At 47.1% G+C, this 19,793-nt stretch overlaps 1 protein-coding gene across 3 annotated transcripts in view; it reads right to left on the bottom strand.

Annotated features, from left to right (window-relative positions):
* The window catches only part of Abhd3 (abhydrolase domain containing 3, phospholipase), a 35,861-nt gene continuing 16,068 nt past the window's right edge, over nucleotides 1–19,793 (bottom strand). For 2 of the 3 annotated variants that reach the window (XM_063231860.1, XM_063231858.1), the window contains 5 exons: nucleotides 10,140–10,252; nucleotides 6,591–6,764; nucleotides 5,050–5,098; nucleotides 4,805–4,970; nucleotides 1–757 (listed from right to left, as the gene is read on the bottom strand). In XM_063231860.1, coding sequence (XP_063087930.1) covers nucleotides 579–757; nucleotides 4,805–4,970; nucleotides 5,050–5,098; nucleotides 6,591–6,764; nucleotides 10,140–10,252 — 681 coding nt within the window. In that variant the 3' untranslated portion in view covers nucleotides 1–578. Of the gene's footprint in view, nucleotides 758–1,759; nucleotides 1,861–4,804; nucleotides 4,971–5,049; nucleotides 5,099–6,590; nucleotides 6,765–10,139; nucleotides 10,253–19,793 lie in introns of all 3 variants that reach the window. The other variant, XM_063231859.1, reaches the window with a different exon arrangement.

Raw genomic sequence — 19,793 nt, 5'->3', positions numbered from 1 at the left:
TAATTAAAATGATACAATTTATTTCAATATAATGATATAGATGTGCACATACACTATTTTAAAAATAAGCCTGTAAATCATAATCGTTACAAAACACAAACCAGCCCTCGTTTAACATCACCAGAGTAAAAGTGCGGTGTGGAAGTCGGGTCATGGGGTCCGCTTGCCCCTGAGCAGTGGGGGCCCAGGAGTCCACGCTGGGCTGCCCCTGTATGCTGCAGCGCCCGCCGCACGCACTGTTTCTAGCTTGTGTCTGAGCAACTCGGATCTCTCAACCTGTGCAAAGTCCCCTTGCTAAGTCCGCTAGGCTGAGTCCCCGAGAAACTCCCAGCATCCAGGAAACCCTGAGCAGTTACTCGGCTCACACTGCGGTTTTCGGAGGGCGGACTACTGCTGTTAAGGTCGCACTTGGTAAGGCCTAGGAAAACAGAAGCTACGAGGGTGACAATCTAAACTAGGCTCGGTGTCTCGCTACGAAGTCGAAGTCGTTGTGTTCCCAAAGCAGGCGCCTCTGCCAGGCCTAGTCCTCCCCCGGCCACCTCCCGTGGCCCTGGCCGTGGCCCTGGCTGTGGCCATGGCTACGTGCGCGCCAGCTCGTGCCCGTGCTCCACCATGGCCCGCACGAACTGCTGGAAGACGCGGTCCATGTATGTGCACTGCCGGGGCCAGATCCCCTCCAGGAAGCCGATGTGGCCTCCGTGAGAGGTGAGGACCAAGGCCACGTTCGGGTTCTGCTTCGCAGTCTCTATGGGGATTGCTGGAGAAAGCGGGCCGGGGAGGAGAGAGGGCAGAATCATTAGCTTTTATCATTTCCTTTTAAAAATTGTTTTCTTTTGAGATAGGGTCTCCCTGTGTAGTTCAGGATGGCCTCAAACTCACTGTGTAGCCCAGGCTGGTTTTAAACTTGGGAGCCTCCTGCTTCAGCCTCCCAGTGCCGGGATCATGGGTGAGCACCCCTGTGCCCACCTCTACTTTCATCATTTCTAATCAACATAAACCAAAACCCATTAAATGAATATTTGTAGTGAGTATGGCTAAATGGAATGATTCCAATTTATAAAACTGTCTATATTCTTATAATAGGTCATGTTTGCAGTGTATACTAGATCATCGTTTTTGAAAGAATCAGTATAAGATTTAATTGCAGTACAAAAGTATAGGCTGAATCTTGTCAGAACTAGAAATGTGCCAGGCCTGGTGGAGCACACTTCTATAATTCTACAGCTTGGGAGGCTGAGGCAGGAGGGTTGCTGAGAATTCAACACCAGTCTTGGCTACATAGTGAGTTTAAGGCCAGCTTGAGTTGTATAGGGAAACCCTGTCTCAACCCCCCATCAACCAAAGAGAATGTTAGTGAAAGGGTTTTGGCCCAGGCCGGACGGACACTGTAGCCGGTAAAGCCAAGGAGCTCCCATCTCCCCCACCCTTAGGAATCTACCTCTGGTGCCAAACAAAGACCAATAGGCTACCTGTGCATCCCTAATGCCCCCTTAGGTTCCACCCCAAGCCCAGGCTACTTATGTGCTTCACTCCGTGTTCCACGGAGAGATCACCGACCCCGGGTGGAGATGCCGTACCCCGGGGGTCGGGGGTGTCTCTCCCCGCATTCCCAAAGGTCATTTATATTTCATACTTTTCAGCCGCCGCAGCCGCCGGTCCCCCACAGTTCTATCAGTTAGCACCTTTATGAGAGTTATAAACTCATAAATGGTAAAAACATATTAAATAGAAAAGGAATAGAGGCTTCCCAAATCTTTACCTTTGGGGACTGAAATATCGAATCATGGAGGATTAGGCTTTTGGGTTTGTTGTTCTCTGCTGCTTTGCCGCCTCCTTTTCCTCCTTTTCTTTGGGGGGATACTGGGAATTGAAATGTTTTTGAGGCAGGGTCTCTATGCAGCCCAGGCTGCCCTTGAACTCGCAGCGATCCTTCTGCCTCAGGCGGACTACAGGCTCCAGCCACTACACCTGGCCTTGGTGATTTCTTTTGTTCTTTTGCTGAATTTCTATTTAGAGGCAAGGGACAGTCTGACCATGAGGTCTGCAGAGCCCACTGTGAGTGACCTAAGAAGTGCCTGGCTCACTGTCCCCGCCTGCTGAAGGCTGATTCCCCATGTTTGGGGCCCGCCCGGCCCCCAGCAGAGCCTGCCAACTGCAACAGCCCCGTCCCAGCCAGGGACAAACCCTAGCCACATCGCACCGTGAAAGGCGTGGGCTGCCTGTTCTCGCAGATGGAGGACAATGGCGCACTTTTTCCCATGGCCCAGACAGCGCCTGAGGCTTGGGAAAGAACAGGAAATAAAGGAGTCCAAGCTTTGCCCCAGGGTCGGGTGAAGACGGGGTGACCAGGGACACGGGAAAGTGCACAGCGACCCATGAGACCGGCTTGGACAGGGGTACACACTGTGCAATCCCAGTCACAAAGCCCTCTCTAAAATCGCCTCCGATTGAATGAGGTCCCCCTGAGAAATGAAGACCATTTTAAAAGGTGTCTCTGGGAGACAAAAATGTCCGGGAGACATTTTTGCAATATGGATGTGTTATGTCTGTAGCCAGAATAATTTATTTTCAGTGCTAGGGATGGGCCCCAGGGCCTAAGGTGTGCTTGGCCGCACTCCTGGCCCAAAGTGGTTTTGCTCTGTTTTGTTGTTGTTTGGTTGGTTTTGTTTTTTAAACAGTCTCGCTCTGTAGTTCAGTCTGGCTTTGAACTCTCGGTGACCCTCCTGCCTCAGCCTCCCGAGTGCTGGATTACAGGTGTGCGCCACCTGCCTGGCACAATTCTCCTTTTTACAGTTTTCCCTCGCGGATGATCATTTCGTCCCAGATTTACTTCCATTATTGAGATATTTAAAACCACTGTTGCTCAGATCCTCTCCCAGTTTGAAAGAGAAGAGAAACCAGATTTTCTTGTGGAGCCACCAAGAGCAACAATGGAGTTCTCAGAAGACGACACTGTAACATAATCTGCCTGAAACAGTGCATTTGTAAGAAGGGAAGGCTACAAAAATAAGAACAAGCGAGATACGGAGTCATAACGTTCTCAGTGTTTCACAATGAACTAGATAAGGGTCTCTGGAAACATTTGAAATGTTATCTGAGTCCGAGGATGGCGGCACACACCTGTGCTTCCAGCAGTTGGGAGGCTGAGGCAGGAGGGTCACTGTGAGTTCAAGGCCAGCCTGGGCTACATAGTGAGACCTTGTCTCAAAAAGAAAGGCATTATCTGAGACATTAGATATTAAATTATGAGTATCTTGTGTGTTTTTTTAATCACAATGGAAAACATACAACTGACATTTTTTATTTCTTTTTTATTTCCAGTACTGAAGGTTGAACTCAGGGCCTTTGTACTAAACTGTAACTCCAGCCCTCTTTTATTTTGACACAGGGTCCCACTCACTTGTTAGCTGTGCAGGCTGGGCTTGGGCTTACGGTTCTCATCCCTCAGCCCCCTAGAATGCTGGGGTTATGGATGTGGACCATGCACAGGGTTTTTTTATTTTATTTTATTTATTTATCTTTTTTTTGGCAGTACCGGGGATCGAACTAACGACCTTGAGCTTGCTAGGCAGGCGCTTATGCCGCTGAGCTAAATCCCCAGCCCTGTTTTATTTCTTATATACATATACGTGCACATATACATATGTTTTTTTTTCAACTTGTCATATTAATGAAATAATATGATGTTTATATGTGTGTCTTATTTCACTACTGAGTATGTTCTCAAGGTGTACCCATTTACCTATAAAGTGTTATTTTCTTTCTTAGTATTGCATTTTCTTTCTTTTTTTTTCTTTCTTTCTTTCTTTTTTCGTGTGTGTTGGGGATTAAACATAGGACTTTGTGCATGCTAGGCAAGAACTCTTAGCACTGAGCTGCAGCTCCAGATTTTTAAAGTTTTATTCTTTCAATCTTTTGAGACAGAGTCTCACTATGTAGCTCAGATTAGCCTTGAGCTCATTATGTGGCCCAGGCTGGCCTCCAACTCATGGTGACTCTCCTGCCTCAGCCTTCCAAGTATCCAGGTTACAGGTGTGAGCAACCAACATGGCTTATTTTTATTTTTTGTTTTTTGAGAAAGGGTTTCCCTCTGTAGTTCAGGCTGCCCTTTAACTTACTATGTAGCAAACTCAAACTGGTCTTAAACTCATGGAGCTCCTCCTGCCTCAGCCTCCCCAGTGCTAGGATCATGGAGGTATGCCATCACACAGAATTATTTTTATTTATTTTATTTTTTTGAACCAGGAATCGAACTCACAACCTCATGCTTGCCAGGCAGGCGCTTATGGCACTGAGCTAAACCTCCAGCCCTTATTTTTATTTTTTTGAAACAGGGTCTTGCTAACTTATCCATAATGGCCTTGAACATGTGATCCTCCTACCTCAGCTCTCTTGAGTAGCTGGTATTATAGCTGTGCACCACTGCACCCAATTCAACATTGCATTTTTATAAAAGGGAAAAAAATTATTTTAAAAGTTAATAAAAAAAAAAAGTTAATACAGCCAGGCATGATGGCACATACCTGTTATCCCAGCACATGGAAGGCTGAGGCAGGAGGATTATTGCTAGCTTTGAGACCAGCCTGAGCTACAAAGTGAGCCCAAGGCCAGCCTGAGCTGCATAGTTAGACCCTGTCTCAACAAGACAAAAATAAATAAATAAATAATCAATACAAGTTAATTTATGTGAAAATCTACACAAAGGCTAGGGATGTGGCTCCGTGATAGAGGGCTTACCGAGTACTCACAGGTTCTGGTTTCATCTCAGCACTGAAACAAAGACTTGCTGGCCACATAAACTTACCGTGACTGGGAGAGAAGACGTCATCCTCGGAGTTGAGGCACAGCACTGGAATCCCAACAGAGTCCAGCCTGCGGTTGGGGCTGGCGTCAGTGTAGTAATCATCGATGGTTGGGTAGCCAAACATGACGGAGGTGAAGCGCTTATCAAACTCCCTGATAGACTTAGCCTGAAAACCCAAAAGAAATTATATTTTTTCTTGGAATCAAAAGAGAAAATAAAAGCATCACATAAAATTTCTCTCCTACCTTCATGACATGGTCCATATCGATTTGCTTTACAAACATATGCCGGTGTCTGGAACAGAGAATTTCAAAACTAAAAATTAAGGTCATTCCTATGTCAATTGCACCTAAAACACACAATAAATAACCTAGCACAGGCCGAAAAGCTGGTGCTCAGAAAAAAGTTGCTTAGACATAGAAGAAAGAAAGCGATGTTTGTCTTGAAAGGATTACTTTCTTGTTTGTTTTTTGGAGACAGGGTTTTGCTATGTAGCTCAGGCTGGTCCTGAACTCATCGTGTGTCCAGGTTGGCCTCAAACTTGTGGCAATCCTCCTGCCTCAGCCTCCCGAGTGCTGGGATGACCGTACAGGGATGTGCTATCACACCTGGAAAATCCAATGCTTAATGTCAGCTTTCCAGAGAAACATGGCTGTCAATAAATCATATAAAAATTAATTACATCTGTTTTTCTTCTTTAGGAACTGGGGGTGGAAACCAGGACCTCCCACATGCTGGACAAGCACTCTAGGCCTGAGCTGCACTCCCAGCCCTTCTTTCTTACTTATTTTATTTACTTATTTTGAGACAGCTTCTCGCTAAATTCCTAGAGTGGCCCTGAACTTGCCATCCTCCTGCTTTAGCCTCAGGAGGCTGGAAGTGTATCTCAATGATAGAGCGTGAGACTAGCATGGGTGAGGCCCGAGTTCAATCCGTAGCACCAAAAACAAAGAAAACACAGCAACATGCATAGAAAGGTAAACAGGAAGAGCTCTGTGCCACTACGCCAGTGATTCCAGAAAAACTAACGAAGCCGATAGTTCAGTTAGGCAAGGACTGACAGCTATACCAGGGAGCCGTTCCCTCCCCTGTGTTTTTTTTTTTTTTTCTTTTTCCTTTTTATCAGTACCAGGGATCGAACTCACGACTACCTGCTTGCAAAGCAGGCGCTTATGCCGCTGAGCTAAATCCCCAGCCCCTATGTGTTATTTTTGAGGCAGAATTTCACTCTGTAGTTCAGACTGGCCTTGATCTCACTGTGTAGCCCAGGCTGGCCTTGAACCCAAGGTGATCCTCCTGCCTCAGCCTCCCAAATGCTGGGCTCATAGATGTGCACCACCATGCCAGGCTGTTTCCTTGCTTCTGAAGAACACGTGGCTTGCGAGCTTAGGAGCCCATTATTCAGTACTGACTTCATTTAATAATTTTCCTCCGGAGCAAGAATTCAGTCCTGACAGTCGAACAAGCGGGAAATCTAGACAAACATTACCCAATGCATTCCACACCAACCTTTCAGCTTTCTAGATTAATTTAGGATGGTTATTTAGTGATCTTTAAAGTGAGAACACACAATCCAGGAGTTACATAAGACTGAAGAAAACATAACCTTTACCTATAGTTTTAGCTTATGCTTCCAATGTTTAAATTTTTGAATGCATTTACCATATAGAGAATATGTGCTGCAGCAGTAAATGCATCCAGCATGTAAACAAATCCAGACACAGCAGTGCTGCAATTTTAAACGTTCCCGGTTGGGGCTGGTGACCAGGAGTCTGCGATGACTTACTTATTAACCGAGGACTGCAGGCAGGTCGTCAAGTAGTAATTAAAGAGCAGCCAGTTCAGCGGTTTCTCCAGGGACTCCGAGCAGGCGAACGTGTTCCAGCCCACTGAAAACGTGGCAGCTGCCATCAGTGGGGTTTTGGGCCCAATTTTGCCCAGGTAATTGAGAAGCAGCATTCTGAAAGGAGAAGCATGGAACTTGGGGATTCATTTGTTGCATCTCTCAAGACATGTCGTTTTCTTTATTTCATTTACTTATTTTTTATTTGAGACACAACGTTGTTATGTTAGTCAGGCTGGCCTTAAACTCAGAGATTCTTCTGCTTCAGCCTACTGAGTGCTGGCATTACAGGCAAGTGCCACCACGCCTGGTTTGGTGGGGTGACAGGGATGGAGTTTTAAGAGATGGTGGACATTTTGATTTTGAAGTGACTCTGGCAGTGCGGCACTGCTGCATCTCACACACTGCCACGTCTCACTTCGAGGTTTCCTGCAAAGGGCTCCTCCGGGTCCTGTGTGCTGAGGTCGGCCCTCACTGGGATGCTGGTACCAGGCCCAAATCCCAGGGCGGGAAGGGAAACAGAGAGCTTAGAGGAGCTATGGTGAGGTGGGGCTAATTCTCAATTAGACTCAGGAACAAAGTGACACCCAGATATTCCTCCCCAACAAAATTTTTCACCTCCATGGAAAAGGGACCCCATTTTCTCACTAGAAAACTTCAAAACAAATGACAAAACACCAAAGAGGGGAACCAAAGAAAAAAATCTAAGAGACTTAAAAAGCCAACCAGTCTCAAATCTTGTCTGTATTTTTAAAAAGCTATAGAATCATATAAACAGCCAACTGAGGACCGTGAAGAATGATTTAATATTTAATGATAATTAGAAATTACTATGCCTATGATTCCAGCTCTCAGGAGGCTGAGACAGGAAGATTGCCTATGTAATCCAGGCTTATATAGTGAGGTCAAGGTCAGCCTGAGTTACATAGCAACACCCTGTCTCAAAAAACCAAAAAAAAAAAAAGTCAGACATGGTGGCACACACCTGTAACCCCAGCACTCCAGAGGCTGAGGCAGGAGGACTGCCATGAGTTTGAGGCCAGCATGCCTACCCTGAGCTACACAGCCTGTCTCAGAAGAGAGAGAGAGAGAGAGAGAGAGAGAGAGAGAGACAGAGACAGACAGAGACAAGAGACACAGAGAGACAGAGAGACATTATTGTTAACTGGGCTCAGATGTGGTAAGGGCCTTGTGATCTTCCCTGTTTTGCTGAGAAAGACTTATCTGTTTGAGACACCAAATGAAATATTCACATTTACTGGTCGTTTGGACCGAGTCATCCAGAAGTCCTGCCAGCCCTCCTGTCACCTCTCAGCTCAGGGATACAGCTCACGTCAAGCTGCAGGTGGCAGAGGCAGCAGCAGACATGAGCCTGATAAGGACAGACACTGTGCCTGCCCTTACCATGAGGCCAGAAGCACCCTCTAAAATACTGTTCTCTCCTGGTGCTGGGGATGGACCCAGGGTCTCCTGCCTGCTAAGCCTGGGCTGGGCTACATTCCCAGCCTCCACTGAAAGCTGAACAACTAACATTGGAGATTTGGTTCGTAATAACTGGAGTTGGCACAGATGAAACAAGGTTACCGCTGTGTGTTCTGGGGTACCCTTTTCACTCACTCATTCAGACTGGGGCTAGGGATGTAGTCCAGACTGGCCTGGAATGTTCAGGGATCTGTCTTCTGGACCCAGCCTCTCAAGTGCTGGGCTCACAGCAATGCAGACTGCATGTGCGGCCCATATTATTAATTATTATTATTATTATTATTGCCTTTTTGAGACAGGGTCTTACTATGCAGTTCAGGCTGGCCTTGAGCTCACTTTGTGGACCAGGATGGTATCAAACTCAGCCTCCCTAGTGTTAGAATTACAGGCCTGCGCCACCACACCAGCTTCCACCCATATTCTTATACACATGTGGTGTTTTCTCTGCATTTAAACTTTTTTTTAAAATACCAGCTCATTGGGGAACGATCACGAGGGTCTACAGTAGTGTGAGCTTGGTGATTGCCTCATCCGTCTTCCCGCCTGTGTCTGGCAGCGGGCAGTGTGGCTCAGGGACTCCCTCCCCTGTCCTGGGCTACTGCAGTCTTCCCAGGGGCCCTAAGCTGGCATCCGGAGAGGGAACGCTTTCCCCGTCACCGGCAGCGTGGCAGCCGGGCTCAGGACACCCAGCTTGGGTGAGCTCAGCCTAGAGTCAAGGGTCTGCACGATGTGAGGAAGCAGTCAGCTCCCCAGTCCTGCAGGTTTCCCCCTGCAGGGGCGCAGAGGGAGAAGCAGGCCCGTGCTGCGCGGGTCGGCGGGCAGCCACTCCGTTACTAGGTCAGACCCGGCCGCCCATGCTAATGCGGGCCCGCAGTGGCGGCTCTCAGCTTAGCTGGTCCTAGAAAGCCCTGGCGAAAGCCGATTTGTTAGGGCGTGCTGTTCATAAAAGCTGCCCCGTAGACCTACCCCTGAGATTTTTTTGTAACTGAAGACAGACAAATCGATTATAAAACTAAGGAAAAAAAATGCAGTTTTCTATCTGGAGGATTTGTTGATCTAATAAGGTTCTCTGGGGACTGGAGCAGCCCAGCCAAGGCCCTGAGCTCAAACCCAGCAAAACTCCAGGGAGGCGGGAGGAAGGAAGCCTGGCGCAAGGCATCTGAAGCACAGTAACCTGCTCCATAATAAACATTCCGGATTTCCTCCCTGTCACTAGAACAAAAAGTACAAACAATTATTTGCAGAAATCAGCCCACATATAAACACAGCAAGTGGAAATTCCCAGTGAGGCCGTGGCAAATATGTAAAAACCATCATCTGCTGACAGCAGCAGCTGCTGCAGGAATGAGCAAGAAAATCTGTCTCTATGCGAGCACTCCACGGCAGATCCATCTGCCGAACATCCCTGCACCACGCCACACAGGCACCCGGGGTGCAGGACCCGGAAGGCCACTCTGGCAGATGGTCTGCTTCTGGGCTGTGTGACAAATCTCACGCTCCAAGTTCTGCTTCCTGAGCATCAAAGAAGACACGGCCGCAGCCAGGCACACATGGCGGATGACGTCAGGGACGCAGAGGGTCAAAGGGTAGCAAGGCGGGGCAAGTCTGGGCAGCTTTTCTGCTCACAGAACACTGGCGTTCGGAAAAAAACACACCTTTTCCCCGGGGAGACAGCAGTCAAGGAAAATATTAAACTCACCTGAACTCATCCCTTCATTCCTTCAACCATATGTGATAGGATATGATAAAAAAAACATTTATTTGAAAATGTCTAACTTCCTTAGAGTCCTCTGAAACAGCCAAAAAGACCATGTCCCTATCTGATGGTTGACTGATTTTGAGACAAGGTCACACTCTGTATAATGCAGGCTGGCCTTGAACTCACAGTGTAGCCCTGGCTGGCTTCAAACTCACAGCGACCTGCCTGCCTCAGCCTCCCTGGGTGCTGGGATTACAGATGCGTGTAACCAAACCCAGCTTGTCAGGTGTTTCAGAAAGGGAAAACCTTACCCTCCCATTGAGACCCCTGCGGCCAGAAAGGGAGCAGAGGGGTACAGGCTGTGCACGTGGTGAATCACGGTCTCCAGGTCTTCCGTGTTGGCGCAGCAGTATGTCCTCGGTGTCTGCGAGTGAGGCCAGGACAGCGCAAAGGGGAAAGTGCGAGGTTAGGATGCGCAGCATGCGGAAACGTAAAAGAAGAAGTGAGACATTGTCAATACAAGATAACTGTGGCTGCCACTCGCGTTGGTGCTGCTGCAAAGGCCCTGCACGTACGGGGCAGGCGACCCGGCTGGGGGAGCGCAGTGCAGACACCTTTACACAGACCGCAGTGCCCTTGAGCTCTTCTCCACCTTCCAGTGCCAGTCCGGCTTAGGAGGAGAAGGTAGAGGTGCTGTTTGTCTGAGACAGGGTCTCGAGCTGTATTCCAGGCTGGCCTACAACTCACTAATGTAACCTGCTTGCCTTAGGGCTCAAGGAAAACCTCCGGCCTCCGTTTCCTGAGTGCTCAGGTTGCATGCGGCACCACTGCGCCCAGCAAAAGTTCCAATTTTCAATGATCCACCCAGCTGCTTATTGAATCCTGTCTTTTTTTTTGTTTGAGATGTGCAAATATAGAATGTTTGAAAGACAAATACTAACCTCAGGGCATTTACAATAGCTAACATTTGTTGAATAATTATATATGTGTCCACAAAAGCCTGAGGAAGACCCTATTATCTTCTGCTTTATACATGAGGAAAACATTCATGCATTCATTTACTTTTTCCACATCCATCTATTTTTTAAATATTTATTTTGAGACAGACAGGGTCTTATTATGTACTGCAAGCTGGCTTTGAGTTCACTATGTAACCCAGCCAGGCCTGGAACTCACAGCAATCCTCCTGCCTCAGCCTGGGATCAGAGGCATGTGCCACCCCACCCCGCTTTCATCTATTTAATTTTTCAGTGTTGGGGTTCAAACCCAGTATGTTGTACAAATGTTTTATCTCTGAGCCACATCCCCCGGCAGGAAACTGAATAGAAAGAGGTTAAAGATAAGTGACTAAACTGACCTATGCTAAAAAACAAACACACATGCCTTGAATCTCAGCACATGGGAGGCTGAGGCAGGAGGAGTGCAAATTCAAGGCCAACCTGCACTGCACACTGGGGTGATTGAGAATATGCTGAATGTTTAAATTTAGAAGGATATAATAAATGGATTCAAAGTGCAAAGGAAATATTTCAAAGGGGATTAATGGTGAGGTGTCTCATAAATAAATTTTTAAATTTAAACATTTACCATACTTTCTTATCACTCTTCATTGATCAAACGTCTAAGGCAATTTCTGTCAGGTAGAAACATGATGCTGTGTCCCCAGCCACCTTACTCGAGGGATCGGGTGGGCACCGTGCAACTTCCGACTAGTCCCCAAAGTGAAAGTTACCGGGGTGGGGGTGGGGGAGCATTTTGAATCTGTTCAAGACATGGAGGTGGCCACCACAGTGCAGGTACCAGCCCGAAGCGGCCTTCCGAACTGCTTCCAAAGTGGGTGGACGATGTGTTTGAAGCAGACGGAAGCATTTTGAAGGGGGTTAATGGTGCTGTCTTTTACTATCATAAATTCAAAAGCACTTTAAATCATTCACTGTATTCTTTGATCACTTGGCGGATTGAGAACGTGACTCAAAGGTGAAAAATAAAAACCCACAACCTAAAAACTAAAACAAAAACACTCCAACCCAAACAGCAGCAAAAACTGAAGGAATGTGCTTCAAAGGCACAAATTCAATGTCAAATCTAAGGAGAACAATCCGTGTCCATCTGTGGTGACTGCAAAATTGTCGTGCGACTTTAAGGAAAGAAATCATTTCTGGCTTTTGTATTACATGTGAGTCCATTCATCCTACATAGCTTTAAAACTGCTGGATGAGGGGCTGGGGATTTAGCTCAGCGGCATAAGCACCTGCCTTGCAAACAGGCGGTCGTAAGTTCGATCCCTGGTACCGATAAAAAAAAAAAAAAAAAAAACTGCTGGATGTTAGAAAGTACCTTAAAAAGTAAGATAAAATTTCTGCATTATTTAAGGACAGTTCCTGCAGGTCCTGGTGTTACACAGGTCATAAGCAAGTATGTGTCTATACACATGCACAGTATGTATGCAGGGATGTGCACACTTATACATGGCGTGCACCCATACACACAAAAACAGACATGCACGAGCTTAAAGGGTGTGAAGAAAGAGGTCTACGGAGGATGGTTCGGATCACAGCAAGCGGGGCCAGGGGTTTAGCTCAGTGGCATAAGCATCTGCCTGGCAAGCACAGGTCCTGAGTTTGATCCCCGGTACAAAAAACAGAACTAAAACAACAACAAAAATGGATCATAACAAGCACCATAGATATTACCTGGCCTCCCTATTTCCTAATAAGGAGCCACAAACCCAGACCCAGCAAGGTTCAGTGATTCGCAAAGGTTACAAAAGAGCAGAGCCTAGACTGTGTTTGTGAGGATAAACCAGTTCTTCCAAAGCAGGGCACTTTGCTGAGACACACAGTGAAGGGGGATCGATATCTTGGGTTAGGGCTGATCTTTAATCGCTTTCCTGGAAAACCTCAGCAAACACGGAGATGCAAATGGATGGACTGACGGACGAGGCCGCCAACTGGAGCGAGGTCCGCGGGTACTGCCCACTCGGCCTGCGAGATCTGCTGCAGGAATCTCTGTGCATCACAGAGCCTTAGGACCCGGGTGTGCCCACGACAAGGACAGTGAGAGCCGCCTCGCAGATAGTGTCCCCACAGTGGCTGAGCTCTCACTGCTGCCTCCGTGTCCCTCCCAACCCCTGCCACTCTTCCCACACCCCAGGGTAGCTGTTTGCAGGCCTGTATCTGCCTGCTCTGCTAGGTACTCCGTTCTCATTTACTGGTTTTTGGAGATAGACTCTCGCTATGCGGTCAGCCAGGTCTTGAGCTTACTCTGTAGCCCAGGCTGGCCTTGAATTTGAGGTGATCTTCTTTCCTCAGCCTCCTGGATGCTGGGATCATAGGTGTGCAACACCATACCCAGCTGTGGAGTTAATTTTTTAAAAAAGTATTAAAGAGTAACAAAGCATAATCAATTCCTAATTATTCATATTTCATAGAAAATATAAAGGTATGCATTTTGCATTTATCTATGGGCTGCATCTTAATTTTTCTTCCTAACCAACTAAGGGCTTCTAAAAATAGACACATTGATTTCTCCCTAACCTGAAAAGAGAATTCTCTTGTACCGGATTTACTTATTTAGTCCCACTTTTATTCCACGCCTTAACTGTAAACCCCTTTGCAATTAAGTTTCTGGGACTGTACAATGGGGGTGAAGCTCCTGGGCCTACTGCTGAGAATTAGATCACTGGCCTTGCAGGTAATCAGCACAGGCCTAGCAACTTGGGGGGCAGGCACTCAGAAAAGGCCTCTCAGTCTCTGCCAGCACTTCCAGGACGCACCAGCACTGTCCAGGGAAGCAGGAACCAGGCTGTGTAGCTCAGGCTGTCTGAACTCACTTTATTTACTTATATATTTATATCTTTTGGAGACAGGGTCTTGCTCTGTGATTTGGGCCCGTCTTATTAGTCTTAAAGCCATTAGGTAGCTCAGGCTGGCTGCAAACTCATGGCAATCCTCTTGCCTCAGCCTCTTGGAGTCTTGGGATTACAGATGTGTACCATGGCTGGCTCTTAAATTATTTAAACATGCATTTCTTTCCTTTTGACAAAAAATTAACCATAGAGAACTGTACAGTGGGGATGCTCTTATCAGTGGCCTGTACCTCTCCTGGCTAGCAGGAAATTCTCAAGATTCAGTGTATCTCTACCCACAACCAATGGAGCTGCCCTCCCAGGTCCCTCTCACCCCTGGGGACGCAAGGTGTAAGGGTCAGAGGGGCAGGGGGCCAGCGAGGCCCTGAAGAGGGGACTCCAGCTCAGCAGCTCGGCCTCCTCGCAGCTCCCTCTCCCCCACGCAAAGCCACTCTGGGTAGGCAGAAAGAGCTCTGCGTGCCTCCTGCCCCGCAGCTGCTCCAGGAAAAACTAAAGTGGAAAAGCTGGTAGAAATAGAGGCAGATTTCCCAGCACTGCATTCTTAACTCAAAGAATGTGAAGCCAAGAGAGAAGTCGGTCTCTGGAAGCATCTCTGATCCCTCACCAGGTTTTCACTGAAGGTCAGGGGTTTGTTGTTATTTTGTTTCATTTTATTTTGCTGTCTTTTGTTTTGTTTTTGAGACAGGGTCTGTCTGTGTAGTGGAGGCTGGCCTCAAATTCAGGTGGAGCCTCCTGCCTCAGCCTCCTGAGGAGTGCTAGAACCACAGCCTGTGCCACCAACACCGAGCCACAGCAGGGATTCTGTGGGGGAACCTGGACTCGGGTCCCTGGGAACCAGAAGAAAAGGTTCCATTTCCTCCCTGGAAACCCTGGAGAACAGGGGCCTCCTCCTGCAGAGGCAGGGGCAGGGTATGTGTCTGTCTGTTTCCCGCACCTCAGTGTCAGGTACCAGCTTCTCGCTGGCTTCTGAGGGACAAGGCCCTTTGTCCTTCCCTCTGCCCTGCAGATGACTAACAGGAAACAAGGACAAGAACAACACTGCTGGCCAGCGGCTGTGGACTCGTGCTCCTGCCCCTGCTCACCCTGAATCCCACTGCATGGCTTGCCACTTCTTCTGGGTTAATTTCACTCAGAGACAGTTCCTTTCTGTTTGATCGTTTGCTGATTTGGATTTGTTCTTTTTATATGCTACCCTAATGTCTTTCTTCCTCTGGGTCTGAGCTGTGTTATATACCTTTTCTGGAACAGGCAGAGGTATAAACCAGCACCAGACCCTTCCAGTCTGAGGTGCTGATTGAGGCGCGGCTGGAAGGGTCACCAAAAAGCAGTCACCAAGCAAGCAGCCTGTGTTGGTTCTGATCATCAATACTAACATTGTGCTGTTGTGACCTAACTTAAGGAAGATGTAAGAATCCCGAGTGACCACAATGCAATTATGATATCCTTTTATAGCAACTTAAAAAAAGAACTCTAGGAGAGAAAATTAATTATAATTAAACATACTTCCTTTACCGTAATGACTGAGTTAATACCATAGAAAGTATGCCTCACTGCCTGAGCTGTACCCTCAGCTCCAGCCCCTTTTATATTTTATTTTAGTCTTGCTTATATGTGTGTGTGTGTGTGTGTGTGTGTGTGTCTTTCGAAGTTGCCCAAGGTGGTCCCAGACTTGTGATCCTCCTGTTTCAGCCTCCTGTGTAGGTGGAATTACAGGTGTATACCACCACCGTGCCTGGCCCAGTGAATTCTTTAAAATTAAAAAAGCAAAAACATTTACGTATATACCATCACTTTGTAAGAACGCAAAGTATTCTCGGCAGTTTTTCCAAATTCCAATTGAAATTCATGGTCAGAAATTACTAGGTTGCTGCAATGTTTCCAAGTAAATTTTGATAGACTTGACACTCAGGATGGGAAGTTTGTAAAGCCTCCTCCTCCTCCTCTTCCTCTCTCCTCCATCCTGTTGGTCCTTGTTGAAGATTCTGTCCCTACTTCTCCCCTTCCCTCTTCCCTCTCCCCACACCATACTGTCCCGCTCAGGACAGCCCACTTTCTCGCTGGAGCCCCCACAGCTGCTGGCAATCAGACTGGGAAACTCCCACCCAGGCGAGGAGGAGCACCCTGGGGACCTGCCTGGGTTTCATTCTCCCTCCAGTAGCTGACAGGAAGGCAGTGCTGCTGGGTGTGAAAGCCTCCCCGGGAGGTCACCTGCCTATGAGAGCTGGAGGCGGGGCCCTGCCGAGGTCATTCACAGTGGCTGAGGTCAGGAGGGCACCGGTGGCTTCCCAGAGACAGATGCCACCCCCTGGGTCTCACCTGGTAATGCCCTCTGCTGCACTCAGGAGGGAGAGTAGGGCCTCACCAGATGCCAAGTGCACGTTGGCACTAAACTCTCAGGCTGTAGCCTGCAGCACTTTGAGCCAAACAGTGCTGCTCCCGCTGCATGACCTCATGTCAGCTGTTCAGGAGAATTCGAGACAGCCGGAAACAGCCCATACAACCAATTCACCTCTCTTCTGCAGTACCAGGGACTGGGCCCAAGTCTTCACCTGGACTGACCCTTTCTTATGTTTATTTGGAGATGGCATCTTGCTGAGCCACCCAGGCCGAGCTCAAACTTGCAGTCTTCCTGCCTCAGCCTCCTAGAATGCCAGGATTAAGTGTGTGCCACCATGTCCCCCTCCCCACCCTGCAACCAAAGCTTGAACTCAGGGCCTTGCACCTGCTTAGCAAATCTCTCCCACTGGACTCAGACAGGCTCAGACAGGCTAAATTGCCTGGGCTGACCTTGAATGTGTGATCCTTCTGCCTCAGGCTCCTGAGGAGATGCCACCATGCCCAGCAGAATTTATTACATTCATGACACCAACTGTAAACTCTCCTAAGTGTTTGATTTCCACAAGTATCAGCCCCCCAACACCCAGCCAAGCTAGAAATGCCACCCTTGACTCTTCTCTCTGCTCTTCCCACAATGCCATTAACAGTCTTTCTGCCCCCATATCACTCACGTTTGTCCTCTGTTCTCCCTCCCTCTCACACCTGCTTTAAACTCCAGACCCGGGCAGGCTCCGTCCCAGCCACAGCCCCTCTCTGTCCCACACATCTCTGCCACTGTTCTAAAACAGGACCATGATGAATTACATTCTCCCTGCCAAGTGAGAGTGGCTCCACACTGGGTTCCTCATGATTCCCCACAGTTCTTCAAAATCTGGCCACAGCCTCTAAGGACCCCTGCCCCTCCAGAACAGCAAGAGGGAATTCAGCAGAGCGGTTAAGGACACCAGCGGCAGGCTGGTTGTGACTTTGTTGGTTTTTGTCTGAGACAGCTCTTTAACCTACCTCCCTGTGCCTCAATTTCTTTGTCAGGAAAATGGGAACAACAGTGGCTGTTTGAACCTAAATCACTGGGTGCTTCTATTGCTAAATATTAAGAAGAAAAAGATATAACTGATACATTCAAAGCACTCGGTAAATGTTAGGTAAGGTCCCATTGGCACCTTGTTCTCTACTCTGAGCCTGTCACCTTTCCAGAAGGCTCAACAGCACAGTCTTCAAGATGTCATATAAAGTGTCACTCTTCCCCCAGGCAGCCAGCTACTCCTCCCCATTGTGCGGTGGCTTAATAAATCTTCCTACAGTTATCCTTGGAAGAGAACTGCATACAGTTGTTTTTAATTGAGACATAATTCACTATGTAATTTAGACTGGCCTTGAACTCACTTTGTAGCCCAGGCTGGCCTCAAACTCACAGTGATCCTCCTGCCTCAGCCTTCTGAGTGCTGGGATTATAGGCATGTGCCACTATGTTCAGTTACCCTGTTACTTTTTAAAATTATTATTATTTTTTGGACACAAGGTCTTTCTAGGTACTTCATGCTGGCCTGGACTCACTATGTAGTATAGGCTGTGACCATCCTCCTGCCTCGGCCTCCAGAGTGCTGGCATTACAGGCATGTGCCACCATACTAGGCTTTAAAACTGATTTTTGTGTGTGCCTGTGCACATGTGTGTTAGTGAAAGTGATGTGAGATATTTTCTTGTATGATATATTCCACTCATTGTGCAGTTAGAGCCTTACTTGTTGAATTTAATGGAAAGTTTACGGGACTCCCCATGACATGGTATATACTTGCTCTTGGTTCATATACTTCAAGAAAGTTGATGATGCTCACATAAATTTGAAAATACTCTAGGCTCACTCATTGGCTTGAGAATAATCAAGAATAATTGTTATCTGTCTATCAATATTCATGTGTGTGTGTGTGTGGTCCTGGGGATTTAAAATGGGGCTCTGTACTAAGCCATGTCCCCAGCCCATTTTTATTTTTCATTCATTCCTTGAACGAAAGAGGCTCACTATGTGGCCCAGGCTGGACTTGATGTTACTGTAGTCTTCCACCACCATGCCTAGCTTGAATTGTACACAGTTTCTACACCCAACTCCTGAAGCTGAACTCTGACCTGGGGGTGAGGGTGGGTATGATCCTTACCTGTTGCCCTGCACAGTGCCTGGTTTAGACAGCACTCAGTACAGCTCTGCTGAACAAAAAGACCTTTGTCCCCAACTCACAGGACCTAACAGACTTTTTTGCTGTGTGTTATTTTTTCAAGCACCTCAGACCATGTCTTTCCCATCTTAGTGTCAAGGAAGCAAACACAAATATGCACAGCAGACAGGACAAATATACACATATGTACACAAGTATACACAGCTCCAAAAAATCTGCTTGGGTCAGGGTTACAGTGATAAATTCGAATCTTTCCATGTGTTTGTCTGTGCATTTGGTTTTTGAGACAGGCTGTCATTGTGTAATTTAAGCTAGTGTTGAACTCACTGTGTAGCTCAGGATGGCCTCAAACTTGCAGTGATCCTCCTGCCTCAGCCTCCTAACTCCTGAGATTATATAGGCCACCATGCCTGGCCTTTAAATCCTTTCTTTTAGAGCACTGTCTGTAAGACTCTAAAAGGGAACGACTAAATGAGAACATGTGAACTTTCCCATCAAACTATTCATTGTAAGGCACTTGAGGAAGACTGTAAGCCCTTTATAATTTCTGCTTGCAAAATCGTATCTATCTTGATTTCTGCCAGCTCCCAAGGCATTGTAAAGCAAAGTACAATAGGTCTTTTCTTCCCAGATTCTTACAAAGAGCTAATACTTGTGACATAACTTTTTATTGCACGTGACTTTTTTGGTGCCAAGAATTGAACTCAGGACCTCACACTTGCCAGGCAGTGCTGTGCCACTGAGCTATATCCCCAACCCCACTTAAATATTCTATGTCCTATTTATTTATTTATTCATTTATTGAGACAGGATCTCGCTATGTGGTGCAGGCTGGCCCTGAACTCACTGTGTAGCCCAGGCTGGCCTCCAAATCTGGCCATCTTCTTGACTTAGCCTACCAAGTGATGGGAGGTGCCACCTCAGCTGGCTAATTATTGATAGTTTTAATGTCATTCTTTATCAGTGATTCAAAGCTCCTTTCAATTCTAGTAGAATTACCTTTGACCTGTACACACGGCAAGAGCTAAAAGTCAAAAAGCTGTGAGAACATTTCAGCAGGTATACCATTTTTCATTCTAACTCACAGGTTCATTTTATATATATTTTTTGTTTTGGTGTATTTTGTTTTGGTGTGTGGGTTTGTTTGTTTTTTCAAACAGGGTTTCAATATGTAGTTCAGGCTGGTCCTGAAGTCAATATGTAGCCCAGGCTGGTCCTGAATTTGTAAATAACCCTCCTGCCTCAGCCTCCTGAGTGCTGGTATGACAGGTGTGTACCACCCTGCCTGATTGTACTGGTTCTTTTTTTTTTTTTTTTTGTCTTTTGAGATGGTTCAGGCTGGCCTTGAGCTTACTTTGTAGCCCAGGCTGGTCTCAAACTCGCAATAATCCTCCTGCCTCAGCCTCTCAAATGTTGGGATTACAGGAGTGCTTCATCACACTCAGCTACTGGTTCATTTTTTTAAAAGTGTTTTGAATTAAAAGCAATGTAGATGAGCTAGGCATGGTGCTACATACCTATAATCTCAGCACCTGGAGGCTGCAAGCACAGGACAGCAGAGAAACCAAGACGAGGAATTCTGCAAGTCC

Source organism: Cavia porcellus, unplaced genomic scaffold (genome assembly GCF_034190915.1).
Source record: "Cavia porcellus strain 051 isolate PalLab524CR breed Dunkin Hartley unplaced genomic scaffold, mCavPor4.1 scaffold_20, whole genome shotgun sequence".
In the NCBI taxonomy this organism is placed as follows: Eukaryota; Metazoa; Chordata; class Mammalia; order Rodentia; family Caviidae; genus Cavia; species Cavia porcellus.
Note: the sequence above shows the minus strand (reverse complement) of the source record. Positions and strands in the feature narration are given on the sequence as shown.